Source organism: Lichenostomus cassidix, chromosome 7, assembly GCF_008360975.1.
Source record: "Lichenostomus cassidix isolate B80296 chromosome 7, HeHo_3.0, whole genome shotgun sequence".
In the NCBI taxonomy this organism is placed as follows: Eukaryota; Metazoa; Chordata; class Aves; order Passeriformes; family Meliphagidae; genus Lichenostomus; species Lichenostomus cassidix.
In genome coordinates, this window is record NC_139488.1 from 26,735,691 (window position 1) to 26,750,065 (window position 14,375).

The 14,375-nt window shown below is 48.2% G+C and overlaps 1 protein-coding gene across 9 annotated transcripts in view; it reads right to left on the bottom strand.

The window, feature by feature from the left end:
* LOC146434833 (uncharacterized) overlaps nt 1-14,375 on the bottom strand; it is a 50,623-nt gene that overhangs the window by 4,327 nt on the left and 31,921 nt on the right. For 2 of the 9 annotated variants that reach the window (XM_085066935.1, XM_085066934.1), the window contains 6 exons: nt 12,550-14,292; nt 6,714-6,888; nt 5,800-6,004; nt 4,753-5,375; nt 3,698-3,843; nt 1,147-2,877 (listed from right to left, as the gene is read on the bottom strand). In XM_085066935.1, coding sequence (XP_084923061.1) covers nt 2,082-2,877; nt 3,698-3,843; nt 4,753-5,375; nt 5,800-6,004; nt 6,714-6,888; nt 12,550-14,126 — 3,522 coding nt within the window. In that variant the 5' untranslated portion in view covers nt 14,127-14,292 and the 3' untranslated portion in view covers nt 1,147-2,081. Of the gene's footprint in view, nt 1-124; nt 548-1,146; nt 2,878-3,697; nt 3,844-4,752; nt 5,376-5,799; nt 6,005-6,713; nt 6,889-12,549; nt 14,293-14,375 lie in introns of those variants that run through there. The other 7 variants (XR_014853520.1, XR_014853515.1, XR_014853517.1 and 4 more) reach the window with 7 other exon arrangements.

Genomic DNA, 14,375 nt, shown 5'->3' on the forward strand with positions numbered 1-14,375 from the left:
AAAAACAAACAGCAAACTAAAAGCAATGCCTCGTGCTCTTCACTGGCAGTTCAGTGCATCTTTTGGGGGAACAAACAGTTTATTGTCTAGTGACTAGACAGAGCTGGATGGAATTCCAGCTCACCTGAGGGAGCCAGGCTGCTACCCTGACAATCATTTTGACAGCTATTGCTCACTGCAGAGCTCAGCTGTGTGAGGCCATGCTCATGTCTTGGGTACCCTCCAGATGATGCAGATCTTCCCATTTCCTCAAGGAGAAAATGAAGCACTAAAATGCTGAATAGTACAGAGCAAGAGAAAATACAGCCAGTAGGCACATGTCACTGGTGTCTGCCTCAGTGCCCAGAGCAGTGCAACAAGCCCTGGCAGCTGTGGCCAGAGGACAAAGCACTGGGCACAGTTTGAGGCTTGCTCAGGTGCTGGGTCAGTGGTGACTTTACAAGGCTAGGACTACCTTTGGGAAGGTGGCTTCTGTGTGCCTTCATTGGTGCCCTTTGATGATGGTTGATCTCTGGAGAAAGACACAAATGTGCTTGTGTGAATCCTCCTGTGAAATAAATGCATGTAACAAAAATATTTGTTGGTAGTGAATAATACTGATTGGATTTGTCTTTACCCTGTGGGCCTGAAAGAACATTTACAGGCTGTCCTCCCAGATCCATGGACCAAAATTTAAGCTCCTTTAATTTAGCCTCCAGGCTGAAATCTGGCCTTTGCTGTGTAAGTCACAGCATGACATTTTGCAAAGCAGCGGTCAGTGTAATGTCAGGCTGAAAAGGTTAAACCCTGTTTGCCTTTTCACCATTGTTCAGCTTCGAGTCATTTCCCTGCTGAGGAACTGAGAGAGGCTGCACCTTATGGGGGAGTTCTTTGTGGCCTCAGTTTTGGCTCTCATGTCTAGTGCACTGGGGCCTGACCTGCCCAGGCAGGACAGCAGCCAGAGCAAAAGGGTTTGTGCCAGTCTGTTGTTGCCTAGTGAGAATTTGAGTAGCAGGTTTGTACCATTCTCCCAGGCTCATTTGGAGTAACCCTGAATTCTGTTTAGGGGATCCACAGAGCAGATATAGACACATTGTTCAACCTAATGCCACCCACACTAAGTGAAATATATACTCCAGAATACAAATATTTTAAAAAATACCCATCTAAAGTAATTGAAACATAATTATTAAAACCTTTTATGTTACTCTACAGTACAATGTAAATTGTTCCTTTCAATTAAATTTTGAAATACACTAGATTACATCATTTAAATAATTGCAAACTCTTAAATTTACTATCAGTAGTAGCAGAGCTGTATTTACATATACTTCTGAGATATTTCAGATGCAGCATTATGTTCCAGTCCCTAAGTCAGTTAAATAACAGACTTTCACTGGGGGTGTGCTGCTCTTCCACAGGTTCTATGCATATGTGGGGTGTATGTGTCAGAGAGCAAGAACTCCTTTTATTCATGTTTACTCTTTTTTTTTTCTTTTTCTTTTTTTTTTTTTGCTGTGTGCATGCAGCTGAATCTGAGCAAATTGATACCTACTTGATTCAGATTAAAGATGAAAGGCCTTACTTTTTAGACAAGTGTTTTGACTGAATATACAGAGGTGAATAATGAAACACAGTCCTTAGGAATAGGGGTGGAAAACATAATTTTCTCCAGCTTTCATCCTCTGTTGCATAATACTGCACCTAATTTTGCTGAGTACCCTGACTTTACCTAATGCTGATGAAATATAGTCAATAGTGGAAACCTCTCTCATTGTCAAGACTGGCTTTCAACACGATCCATGCAATGGCAAGCATCATATATCATTCTCCTGCAGTGCAATATTAACAAGTTAAACTATTATCCTTCAGTGATCTGCTCCTTGAGGGGAGCCCATCTCCGTATGTACATGAGCCACAAACTGTTGTGAGTCCAGAGGCTGGAGACCTGCATCAGGCTGTGGTGTTTCCTTCCAGTGCTATTAAGAGTCTTTGGGGACCAGGCTCCTTCCTGTGCTGTCCATGGAGCAAGTTCAGGCCACTGGGGCTCGTGATGGTCTTTTTGTGTGGCGCTGGTCAAGCCAAGCCTGCCCATGCAGGACTCAGGGCCTGGTGTGAGGAGTGCTGATCATGATGTTGGGCAGTGCATTCCGCCGCTTCTTCCAAGAGCCCAGCTCCCTGGAGTAGCGCCTGATCTGCCTGAACCAGTGGTGAGTCCGTGCCCGGTCGCTGTCCCGGAACACAAAGGCCTCCCGCCTGATCTCAATGAGTTCAAAGGTGTCATCACAGTCGGGATCAGTGGAGACGATGCAATTACTCAGCCTCAAGGGCTCCCTGAGCAAATGGAACTTCCCGTTGTTTTTGTCCCTGATGAGTACCAGCACTGCATCCTTCACAGGCCCTGGCTCGGCTGATTCCAGGCTGGACTCGGACACACGCTTCATGTTCACCAGGAGGAGGACCTGCATGTTCTGGAACTTCAGGGTTTTGCTGCCTTTCTTCACCCACTGGCCATCGGGGGGCTGGGCCAGCTGCAGAGGCCCCTCCATAACAAACCGCGTTTCCTCCCGTAGCCAACCGACAGTTTTGAGGGCAGTTTCTCTCATCTCGATGTTGATGACCTCCCTCTTCTTCTTGCTGTCCTGGCGAAAGGATCGGAGTGTCCACGTGTTCCCCTCCTGCTTGGTTTTCATGTTGATGTGCTCCAGGTGGGACTCGATGCGGCTCTTGGCCTCCCGCAGGCTGCCGTGGTCTGGGTGGTACTCAGTGGTGGCCTTGATGATTCTGCTGAGCAGCAAGGGGTACTTGGTGACCCTTTGCAAAGGGGCCATCAGGAAGGACCTCAAGTTCATCCGCCGCAGTGCTGTGTTGTCATTCTGGGAGACATTGAGGAATATTCTGCAGGGATTTAAGAAGACAGGATGAAAGGGTGGTTGTCCTGCCAGCAGATGCTACAATCCTAAATGCAAATTAACAGCATAGTGCTGACAGCTGCTGGGCACTGCAACCCCCCCAGTTTTAGCAACCTTATGAATTCTTTCTTCTCAAAGACTAACAACCATCTCTGCAGCTGTGCTCAGCTGCAGAATCCTGATGAGGTGCCTGTGACACTTGCACATAATACCTCAACAGTCTTCTGTTAAATCATAAAATAGCAAGGGCGTGATCTTTCCCTGGTACCCACTGACGTACACATGAGGCAGACACATCAGCTCCTATCAGATTGCATTAATTTGTAGTGCTTTTCGTCATTAGATTACAAACAAGAATTTGGCTGAGCAATGGAAAGAGAAATGACTTGCCTGACATTGCCCAATAGACCAAGGCTAGGAATGGAAACCAAATTCAAGTCATGTGTGCCACTAAGTGGCTTTCTGCAGTGGAAATCCAGCCTGGTCTCCAGCATGGGGACTGAGAGCTGTTCTCAGCTGAGCATGATTTGGTGACAGTTCAGTGCAGTGGTCAGTGGGCAGATACTGCTACCACAAAACACAGTGTACAGCTGGGGACCAATTGGTTGTCTTAGTGGAGATACCAAGGACTGAATATTTTTTTGAGAATAAATTACTGTCCTCACCCCAAGAGGGAGCAGTGATAACTGAAGAACATTAGCATCAAACTTTGATCTAGTTGGGCTGGCAAAGGCTTTGCCCTCAGCCAGAAAGCCTTGCCTTTCTGTCCCCAAAGCCTGGATGAATATGCTCATACCCTTTCTCACCTGAGCAACTCCTTCTCCTTCTCCAGTGCATTGAGCATATTCACAGAGGAGGACTGCTGAAGACAGTAGGTCTGGAAGGCTGGCAGCATGTTCACAAATTCCAGGAATATTTCTCCGATGCACACAGTCATCAGGTCATCATCCCCCTGCAAGTATGCAATAGAGCCCTGCTTGGTTAGCTCACGAGAGGCACAGCCTGCCTTCAGTCCTATCAGCATGAACCTGCTGCAGGACTGCTGAGAACCAGGTGAAAGGTAGAGCTGGGCTCACCCTTCCTGGTGGAAAGGCAGTTCCTGCAGGTCTGGGGGGAATAAGTGCCTGGGGAGGGGAAGGAAAGCTGGTCTAACTGCTTGCTTTTCCACGCACAAAGAGCTTCCCTTCTCCTGTGGGCTCAGCCAACTCACAAGAGCAAGGGCTCCAAGGCCAGAGTGAGCCTCCTAGTCAACAGGGTGTATTGCAGCCCACAGTCCTGTTTCTGTATCTCTGCCCTTTGACCACCCTGCTGGTGGGGCAGGAAAGCTCCTTGTGTGAGGCAGGGTGCATCAGTAGAAGCAGCCATAGACAGAGCTGTAGAGCAGGGAGCAGCCTGCATGGCCTGGCCCCACAGCCAGCCTGGAGCCAAGCTGCAGTAAACTGCAAGCCAAGGCAAACACAGCCAAGCCAGCATGATGCCAGCCAGCTCAGGTCTGCAAGAGCACAGCCTGAGAGACACAGCAAGCTGAGCCATGTGCCCCCATGGTCACATTCTTACCAGCATCCAAGCTAACTGGCCTAAAGCTAACTTTGTTAATGGGACTATTAAGACCTATTAATGGGATAAATGAGCAAGACTGCTGATGTCAGGGGCATCACCACAGCACAGTGAGACCAGCAGCTGTGACCCGGCACAGGGCTACTGAAATCAGAATAGTTGAGGGAGCAAGGGACAAGATAGCTGATAGCTGACCAGGAGTCCTACCTCCTGTTCCTCTGCTCCTAATACAAACTGCACTAATACAAAACCTATTCCAGTTTGCCCGGTCCAGCCCCTTTAGAGGGCAGATGCAGCATCATACCTGGTCAAAGGCCTGATCAATCTCTTCCTGAAGTATCTCCAGGAAGTTCTCATTGAGGTCAATGAGCTCTTGTATGTTGCTGAAGATGCCCTGGAGCTGCTCCTGGCTCAGCAGCCCAGCTGCCTGCATGGGGAGGTAGAACTCCTCTTTGATGATGCGCAGGTCCTCTCCATAGCTAGCCTCTGTGTTGACAAATTCCAGCACAGACTCCTTGCGCTCGGTCCTGCGCTTGCGGCACTTCTCGCAGAGGTCAGCCCGCCTCTGGTTGCAGTTCTGAACATCTGTCTCCCCCGGGAGGTCCCTCTCACCACAGTCGGTGCAGGGACGGTGGGCTTCCCAGGCCTGCAGGGAGCTCAGCGTTTCAGATGCCCTGTTCCTCCACTTCCTGGCTGGCATCTGGCCAATGCCACTGTCTGCCCTCTCCACATCCGCTGACTTGGTCCGCGTGGCCTCGGTGGGATCCAGGTCATCCCGGGCATCATTCACTCCAACAATCCCGCTGTCTGTGCTCAGACTGCTGACATTGCTCCAGTGATGTCTGGAGCGGAGGGAGCCCCGTGGGGTGCGTCGGGTCTCATCAAAGCTGCCACCATGGCCAAGATTGGCTTTTGCTACCACTGGACCTGAGAACAGACACAAATCGTTACAGGCACTGCCAGCTGCACAGAGATCACCTGAAGAACTCGTGCTGGCACAGCCACGAATGGTGGGAACCCTGGGAGGAGAGGCTGGATCTGGTGAAGCAGAGCTGTGAGCTGTCTCCTCACCCTGTTTTGCTGCTGAGACCAGTGAGAGTCAGAATTAAATGGCTCTCAGGTGAAGCCTGGGACCTGTCATCTCTGCACTGCCCACATCTGCCCACATCACTTGGTCTGCCTCTTCCCCTGCCAGTCAGGGACAGAACCGAGTGGATGCTGATTTCCTGCATGCCTGGACACAACCCAGGATGCTTCCCTCCCCTAGTTTGTAGAGTTACTCCACATTTACAGCAGCACAGCAGGGCTCAGCATCTGGCCCATGAGCCCCCTGAGCACGCAGTGTATGTACCATAGTCTCGCTCCTGCCGGCGCTTCTGTGCGTGCTGCCGAGCTGCAGCCGCGATCTTCAGCTCCAGCTGCTTCCTCTTCACCGAGTCTGTGGGCATCGGGTCACTGAAGTGCGGCCGCAGGCGGCACTCCCGCTGCGCCTTGGCACCATCCGTGCTCTCATGGACGATGTCAGAGCTGGATCGGCGGCAGCCAGGACTGGGGGTCTGCAAGAAAGGCAGGAAAGGGTTTGGAGCAAGGCTGTGGTCAAAGCAGCACCTGTCTTGCAGACACTGGACTTTACTTGCCAAAGGAGAGAAGACTCATCAGCCGTGGGATTGTAAATGTAGCTCTACTACACGATCATTAAGAAATCTGTCCCCCCAAGTCTCTCTGTCTTGCTCAATCCTAACAAGCACGGACCCCTCTCCCTTTGCTGTTGTGTAGCTCTGAGTACAGTGGTTCTGAGGTGGTTGGATCACAGCTGTCAAATAACTATGGAGTCAACAGCACAGGCCTGGCTGTGGGTCTGTGCTCAGGGATCTGAGATTGCTTGCCACTGCTCTGTGAAGGTTCCTGCAGAGGCAGGAACTCCAGCCTCTATGCCCCACCTGCACCAGCAGTGTGTCCAAGGGGGCACTAGGAGGGAATCTGTCTGAACTCCCAGACACATTGGAAGCCATGAAGAGGTTATTGCTGAACTCCCTGCATGAAATGCAGTAGCACATAGGCAGGGGCAAAAAAATTCCCTCCTGTTTTATTAAGCGTAATAAAAAAGCTTCTAATGCTTCTAACAGAGTTTAATCACTCATGGGAGTTGGTGTCAGATTGCTGTCTCCCAGCCTACCCAGTTCCTACAATGAAGGGATCCTTCAGAGCTTCTAACAAGGCAAAAATCCTGAACACATGTGTGAGAGGGGAATTCCTCTCTCTTACATGCCCTGCAGGTGGATTGTCACTGGATGTCTCATTGCTTGGTTTGTCCTCCCAGGTCTCTGTTGCCATGGACATCGCTGTGGGCTGCTGGCTGTCCTCCAGAGGTGGGAGATCAGCTTCCCTCAGATCACACCGTCCCTTGGAGGGAGATTTGGCAGTGGTCTCAGCATTGCAGCTGCAAGGGAAGAAGCAGACTCCATTGAACATCACGGATGCAGTTCTCCTGCCATTCCTGACACAGACGAGATTGAGCAGCAAGCCCAGGTTCAAATAACAATCTGCAACAGTTCAGAGAAAGTGCAGGCAGGGATCAGGCCAGCATGGATGGCTGTGCGTGCATTTCAGGGGCTCTAAACACTGCTCAGTTAAGGCAGTGCAAATTGGGTAACTGCACTCGTGCCAGCATCAGTCTGGGTTATCAAGTCTCGACTGTTCACAGGGCATTTTTGTGTCCATAAAACATGAGGTTCTCCATGGGGACCAGAAACACTCCTTTCTAAGTAGGCCACATCCATACTTGCTGCTATTTAAGGAGATGTTGCCAACACAAAAACCATATTGCTCATCTGGAAGAAAATCACCTACTATAAACCATAATACTTTGAAGGGATTAGAGGATTAAAGGAGCTTTCCCTCTGTTTTTCATCTCATATGATCCTAAGCCCACCGAAATCACTGGAAATATACTATCTGCTTTCAGGGAACTCAGGATCAGGCCTTTTGGTGCACTTAAGAGACCTGAGAAGATTGGCAGTGTCTGGTGCTCTCACTTGGCAGTTATGGGATGTCTCCATTCATGGCTGTCCAGTGCTAACAAGGGCCTGGCCTGACTGATACAGGCAGCCTGTCCAACCCCATGTTCCCTCCTCTGCAAAAAACAGCACTCTCCAGACAGACACAGTCTGGTGCAAAACCACTGACTTGACAGAGTAGTTGACAGGCTGTCGTTTGTGATACTATTTGTGATACATTTTTTTTAACAGACTCCCTAAGGCATCTTATTTCCATGCATAATGAAGCCTGTTGGGGAAAAAAATGGTTTTTTTATTTTGGGTTTACTTAATTTTTATGGTCTTGGATTCCTTTAAAAAGAAAGGTTGTAGGGACAGGATAGGGATGCTTGTATATACAGGAAGCCAGTGTCTGGAACATATTTCAGGTTATGCATGTATTTTATGCTTAACAAAAATCTCCTATGAGAAAAATCTGCTTCTTCTTAAAGGATTCGCTTGTGAACTTATGCTGGTAGGTCACACTGCTAATGTGCAATGCCAACAGTGTCAGCTACAAGCAAACGCATGAGACAGATGGGCATTCTCCTTGCACTGAATGACAGTTGGCTCCAACAACAAACCATCAGCCAATACTGAAATTGCTGAAGAGGGAACACATCTCCCAGAACACAAACTGGCTCTGTTGCCAGGCCAGAAAAGTTGGTTTGCATCTCTCCAGCTGATGCTTTTTCATCTTCCACCATTTATGTTTCCAGGTCCCTGCTGACACAACCAGTTCAAAAGAATTTAGCCATGGCAGCACAGCTATGGCAACCGTGCCCAGAGCAGGGACCTGGCATTTGCTTTTTGCTGTCCCACTCCAGGTCTCCACTCCCCAGCCTGCAGAAAGGGAATACCAACATCACTGCTGTCACAGAGCAGTCTGGAGCACCTACACGGTGGCAGTAAGAGCAGCACAGGCACACAGCAGGGCTGTGGACCCATGGTACTGGCCTGGCCTCGTCCAGTTTGAGAGGTTCCTGTCTCCTTCCTCTGTCCTGCCCCCAGCCATACTTGGGGTGCCACTCCTTAAGTGTGTGTAACTGGCTGTGTGGCCATGATCTAAAATCAGTCTTAGAATTATATGGGTTTTAAAACCCTCCCTCATGTATTCTCAGACAGATAATTTCCTGAATATTTCACCAAGTTGGGAAAAGTATGAACAGTTCAGCTGGACAAATCCATGGGAGGGAAGGCACAGTTTAAGGAGCAAGAAAGCTCCTGAAGAGGATGTGCCACTGCCAAAAACTACCCTTTCCAAAAAAGCTGCTCCTGGTCAAACAGCTCCTGGTTCAAACCCACAGAGAAGGGACCATGCTGGGGCACAGAGAGGCAATGGGATGTGTCCAAGGTTAGTAGCAGAGCTCATAATTGGAATAGTATCTTCTTGATCACACCACCTCCCACCATACAGAACATACTCTGAAGAGAGATGCTGAGCTTTCATTTGTCATTTTCACAGTGCTTCAAGATCATCCACTTAAATATGGGAAGCACTCCAGAGTATTACTGCTTGTCTAAGCGAAGCTGACAGCAGCTCTCTGCTGATAGGGTCTACAGACCAGATGCCACCACTTATTGTGGTTTCCGTAGCCCAAAAGGGATATTTAAAAAAGATTTTCAGACATGATTTGCAGTGGGAATAAGAGCCAATACTACCCTGAGAACTGAGCTAAGGAAACATGACTGAAGACAGAAATTCAACCCACCCCATGGCTGGTCAGCTGGAGGTAAGAAAGCAAATGATGCAGAAGCCACATTGTATGAAAGGAGATTTCTTCATCCCTGGTTTGACTGCTTTACTTCTTGTGATTAGATCCCTCCTGCTTGATGAACTGCTCATGTGGTGTTGGGGCAACTGCTGCTCCACACACCACCAGAGGGATGTGGGCAAAACAGGGAGGATACAAGCAGTTTCGTGGAACCACATCTTAGGGCTGCTCCTTTAACCTTTGTCTCTGGCTTAGGAGGAAGAGGGAACATTGCCAAAAAAACAGGATATTGCCCCTTTCTCCAGTCTCCTCCTCCTGGCAGAGATCTGTGCTGCCAACAGGTTCACACCATTGGCTGCTCAAGCAAGTCAAGTCCCCTCTGCCCTCACACAAAGCTGCTGAAGGGGGGACTCTAGCATGTTCCCTTCTGTTGGATCAAATCACTTACTGAGACAGGAGTTTGTGCCTGGGGCTGGTGACAATTTTCCCTGTTCTCCCCAAGAGGGGTGATGCACTTGGGCCAGCACAGGGAGGACAGGTTCTTTTTTAATGTATTTTTAAACCTCTGGGCCATCATCTCTGAATTTCATGGAAGAGGAGGTACTGGGGATGGTGTACAACTGGAAATGCACCTGCTTTCCTTCACAGTCTCTATGTGCCTTTTCATGGTTTTATGATTGTCCAGGCCAGCAGTTCTCAGCCCTTTCTTTCCACATGTTCGTGACTCCTTCTGAGTAATGGCAACATTTTGTGCATGCCTTCCCTGCTGCCACCTGCCTTCCTCGCTTGGAGTCCTCTGCTAGGGGAAGTTGGTACTGTACCCATCATCCCAGTATCACTCCAAATACATCCCATCACTCTTTTCAGGAAGCCTTCTTTCTTAGTCACGTCCTTGGCTAAATTGTGCAGGTTTCTGTTGTCACCATGTCCCTCATTTCATAGACACAAACCTGTAGTCCTTGCATGTCCTTATCCTGAACAATTTGCCACTTCAACCATTTCAGAAAGTGGACTATATACTGAAAAGCTTACAGGATTTCCACTAGATGTCAACATCCCAGCCAGGACTACAACCTAAGTTAAGGGTATCCCATGACCCATGAGGGGGCTAAAGCCACCATAATTATGAGACTGAAAATCAAATCTTCACTGACAAAATATTAAGTTAATTGAATGAATCTTGAGTAATTAACCATTAATTACTAGGGAGACTGTTAACTTACAGAACAAAACTGCTTTGTAAAACTGACACTTACACAGAAGCACTAGAAAGAGAAGACAATTTTAGCTATTTTATTCTGTGATGCTCCATCACAACATCTCTATCAAAGGCTTGCTGAGCTCAGTATCTGTGGAAATGGGACCAAATCCCCAGCTTTCAGCTCATTTCACTTGAGACTTAGAAAAAATGTGGCCTGGATGCCAGTGATCATAATTTAGCACCCAAAAGCAGACAAAAATCTCCCACCTCTACCGTGAAAATCAGCTGGAGTTGTGAATATTCAGAGACATTACAGTCTCAGGTAAAAATTATGGAAAAATGAGAAATTTCCAAACAAAGGAAACTGGAGTTTCCCAATAACCAGTGCTTTGGCAATAACAATTACCATTAATTGTTATTACTCTGGAAAATAATAAGGCCAGAGTGGTTCCTTCACATATAAAACCATCTCTCTAATACTGGAACCATTGTCATTCACATTTTTAGATCGACTGTAATTTTGGTGTTAATAAAATTACTTCATAGATTTTAACAAATCCAACTAGGGAGACTGAACACATTCTCAGAAACAAAAACCACTGTGGATATTAAAAGCACAGAAACCACACTGAAACCATAAAGGCCCTGGGCAGGAAGTGTTTGGAGGCCAGGAAAGTAGTGTGAAGGAAGATCATATGCATTCCCCATTTCCTGTACTTTGCTCTGCACGCAGCTCAGGTTCCAGATACCAGGGAAACCTTTGATCTGCACAGAGACAGCTGTTCTTACACCCTTACTGCTTGTGCCATCCTGTGTACTTCATTTCATATTCATGACAAAAATAGCCTAATCCATGAAAATGGTTGCATACCATAACTTTGTCATCTACCTCTTCCTTGGGTTTTTATACTCTAGAAGAAAAGCACAAAGGCTGGGCTGGACAGCTGAGGGAAGCACTGAGGGCTCTGACACCACCTATTTCCCTTTGGATTAGAAAGGGAAGAAGAATTGCAGAAGAATTTCTGCTGTCACTCTGGGTTCAGCTCCACACAAGTTCCTTCAGATGATGGATTCCTGTGCAGAAGTCACTATTATCTCCTCTAAAACCTGAGTCCAGTCTCAGCCCAAGCATTCCAGAAATAACAAGACAGCATACAAGGTTGATGCCCTGACATTTCACACATCCATCTGTGGATTGCAGAAGCAGCCAGGAACCTAGTCTAATATAATTCTGGGCAAATCCAACCATGAAAGCAAAGTGCATGGAAACAAACCACTCCACCAACACTTGCTCCTCCTTTTCCCATCAGCCTTATCTCGTGATAAGACAGTGATAACTGCTCCAAATTCTTAGCTTCTAGAACTTTGCTGATTCCTAGTGAGCCACCCTGCATAGAAAGGGATCCCCATTTCTTTGACGGAGGGAAGGTAACAGGACTACAGTGTCCAAAACCAGGACAGAGAAAGCAGTCATTGTGAATATCTTACCCAGAGAAGGGGGAAAACCCTGGATGGAGAAGATGGAGGAAGGCTTTACACAAGTATTTTCTCTAGCTGCTTACACTGAGCTGGCAAAAGGACAGTGTTCACAAGTACTTTCACTCATTGCCTGTGCAGGTCTCCAAGAGGAGGTTAAAGACTCATAGCAGCCATCCTGCCCTTGTGTGCCTGTTCACTGCGTACTTCACTTGCTGCTGCATGTCACACTATCTAAATTCATGTCCTGTAGTGGTGGGACAGACTCTACCTCTTTCTTCAAAGGAATCATATTAGTACTTTGTATCCTTTGGCTGTCTTGTACTTTTAACAGACGCTTAAAAAAAAAAAAAAGGACATTTTGACAATTTAATACAGAAATAAAATGGGTGGGAAACTGGGCGTCAGAACTACTAATAGCTCTTGTCTTTACAGGATTAAGGTGCACAAAAAGGCAAAGTATAGATGAAAATGCTTTTTGATGTTTAATCCCACACAAGGTGGAGTTTAAGCTGAACAGCTTAAAGACATGTCCATGTGGCTATCAGAGACTCCAAGATGAAAGGCTCTGCCAACAGCGCATTTATGCTACAGGAATTAAATGTACATATCAGGAGAAAGACTGGATCATTAACAAGGGAACTGCTTTCAGGTGACCCCACAGAGGATGTTACCTTTTCTTAATAAGTTCCAAGGCTGAACCTATGAATTCATCCTTCATTTTTTGTAGCTTAGCTCCATAGCTGGATAAGTCTGTGGCTTCTAACAGCAGCGATGAACAGCAAGAGGACTGGGCTTCAGAACCCAGTGACTGCCCTGCAAGGTGGGGGACATCATTTAATTGTCTTGTCTCTCCTTTCTGCTGCTCATCACTGAAGATCTCCTGCCCAGCACTGTGTATTGCTCCTGCCTGTAGAGGTGATCGTGGAATAGGGCTGGAGCAAATTGGGACTGGTGATGTATCTGGGATGGAGGTCTGGAAGGTTCTGTCCTTCACCTCAGGACTGCTTATCTTGAAGCCATCCCATGTGGGTGGGTTTTGGGAAAAGCCAGCAAAGGTGTGGTTTTCATGAAATACATCATCATCCTCCTCTGCTGTGACAGCAGGTTCATTCACAGCTTTGGTACCTAAAGCTTCTGGACAGGCATTCTTAGTGGTTTTCTCCTCTGGTGTCTGGTTTGCAGGCAGACCCTTTTTCAAGCAATCTGCTGGCCCACTGCTGCAGTCAGATGAATTTCCCTCCTTACTTCTCATTTGCTTGAACTCCTCAAAGGTGGGTATGTAGAGCCTCCCTTTGCAGCGGCCTTTCTTGCTCTGTCCCAATGTGACTTTGCCATCTGTTTCCCCACTGTACTGTTCCAGGGCCTCTGCTGTTCTGGATTTGCCCATCTCATGGCTTTCCCCAGCATTCTGAAGGGGCAAATTGGGGGAGCTATTCTGCCTTCGGAGCTGAAGCCTCTTCTGAGCCTCCTGCTTGATGTCTTCTGGACTGATGATCCTGTGTGCAAAGCAAAGTCCCTGCCCTGCTGTGAGGCTGTGCCTGAGGGCAGTGTGTTCCACCAGAACCGTGCAGCAGTTCACAGCACAGCCGTTCTCGCACTGCCGGCACTGCCGGCACACCCGGCACTCAAAGAACTCCCGGGCCATCAGCTCAGGCAGGGCCACCTGTGGGCGCACTGGCTTACAGGGCTCTGCCACCTTACTGCTGTGCAGCCTCAGCTTCTCCTTCAGCTCTTTTTTGGCATCTCCGTGTAGGGCTCTTTCCTCTGCGGAAGGGAAGAGCCACTGAGGCACTTTGGCAAAGGGAGGGAGGAGCACGTTCTGTGCAGATCGAGATGTCTGTTTAGCATGGAGAGAAAGGCTCCTCAGGGAGTCCGATGTGCTCTGTGCTGGGGCCACATCCACACAGCCTTCTGTCCACTGACTGGTGCCTCTATAGCGAAAGATGATCTCGTTATCCAGGCTCCGGCAGTGAGAATACAGCCCACAGTCTGCAACTGTTGCCCAGTGAAGGTTCTCCACACTCCGATACATCCGGTTTTCCACAGGACTGGCCGAAGGTGCCTTGCCTGTGTGGCAGGCAAGAGTGTGGAAGTCCCCAGAAAATATCTGAGTGTCTAGGTTCTTTAGTGGATGCATGCTGCTAATTGAAAAATCCTTTAAGCCATGTTGTGCACAGAGCTGATTATTTTGGCAGCTCGAGATCACCCGGCAGTGTTCCTGTCTCTCATCAACACTGATGTATGTCATAGCAAATGCACATGGAGGCTCTAGGACAGTGGCGTCTAGGGGCAGAGGAGGGAGCTGGGGTGTCGCTTAGATGCCAGTCAGTGTCCACACACCACAGACAGCAAAGTGTGCTGCTGGGCACTCACATAAGAGAGCTCTCACATGGGTGGAGTCGCCATGCGTAGACCTGTGAATGGAAGGAAAGATGAGTTACTGAAGCAGCCTGGTGGTGATTTGCAGGATGCAGCAGCAGGTCTGCTTCCAAGGAAT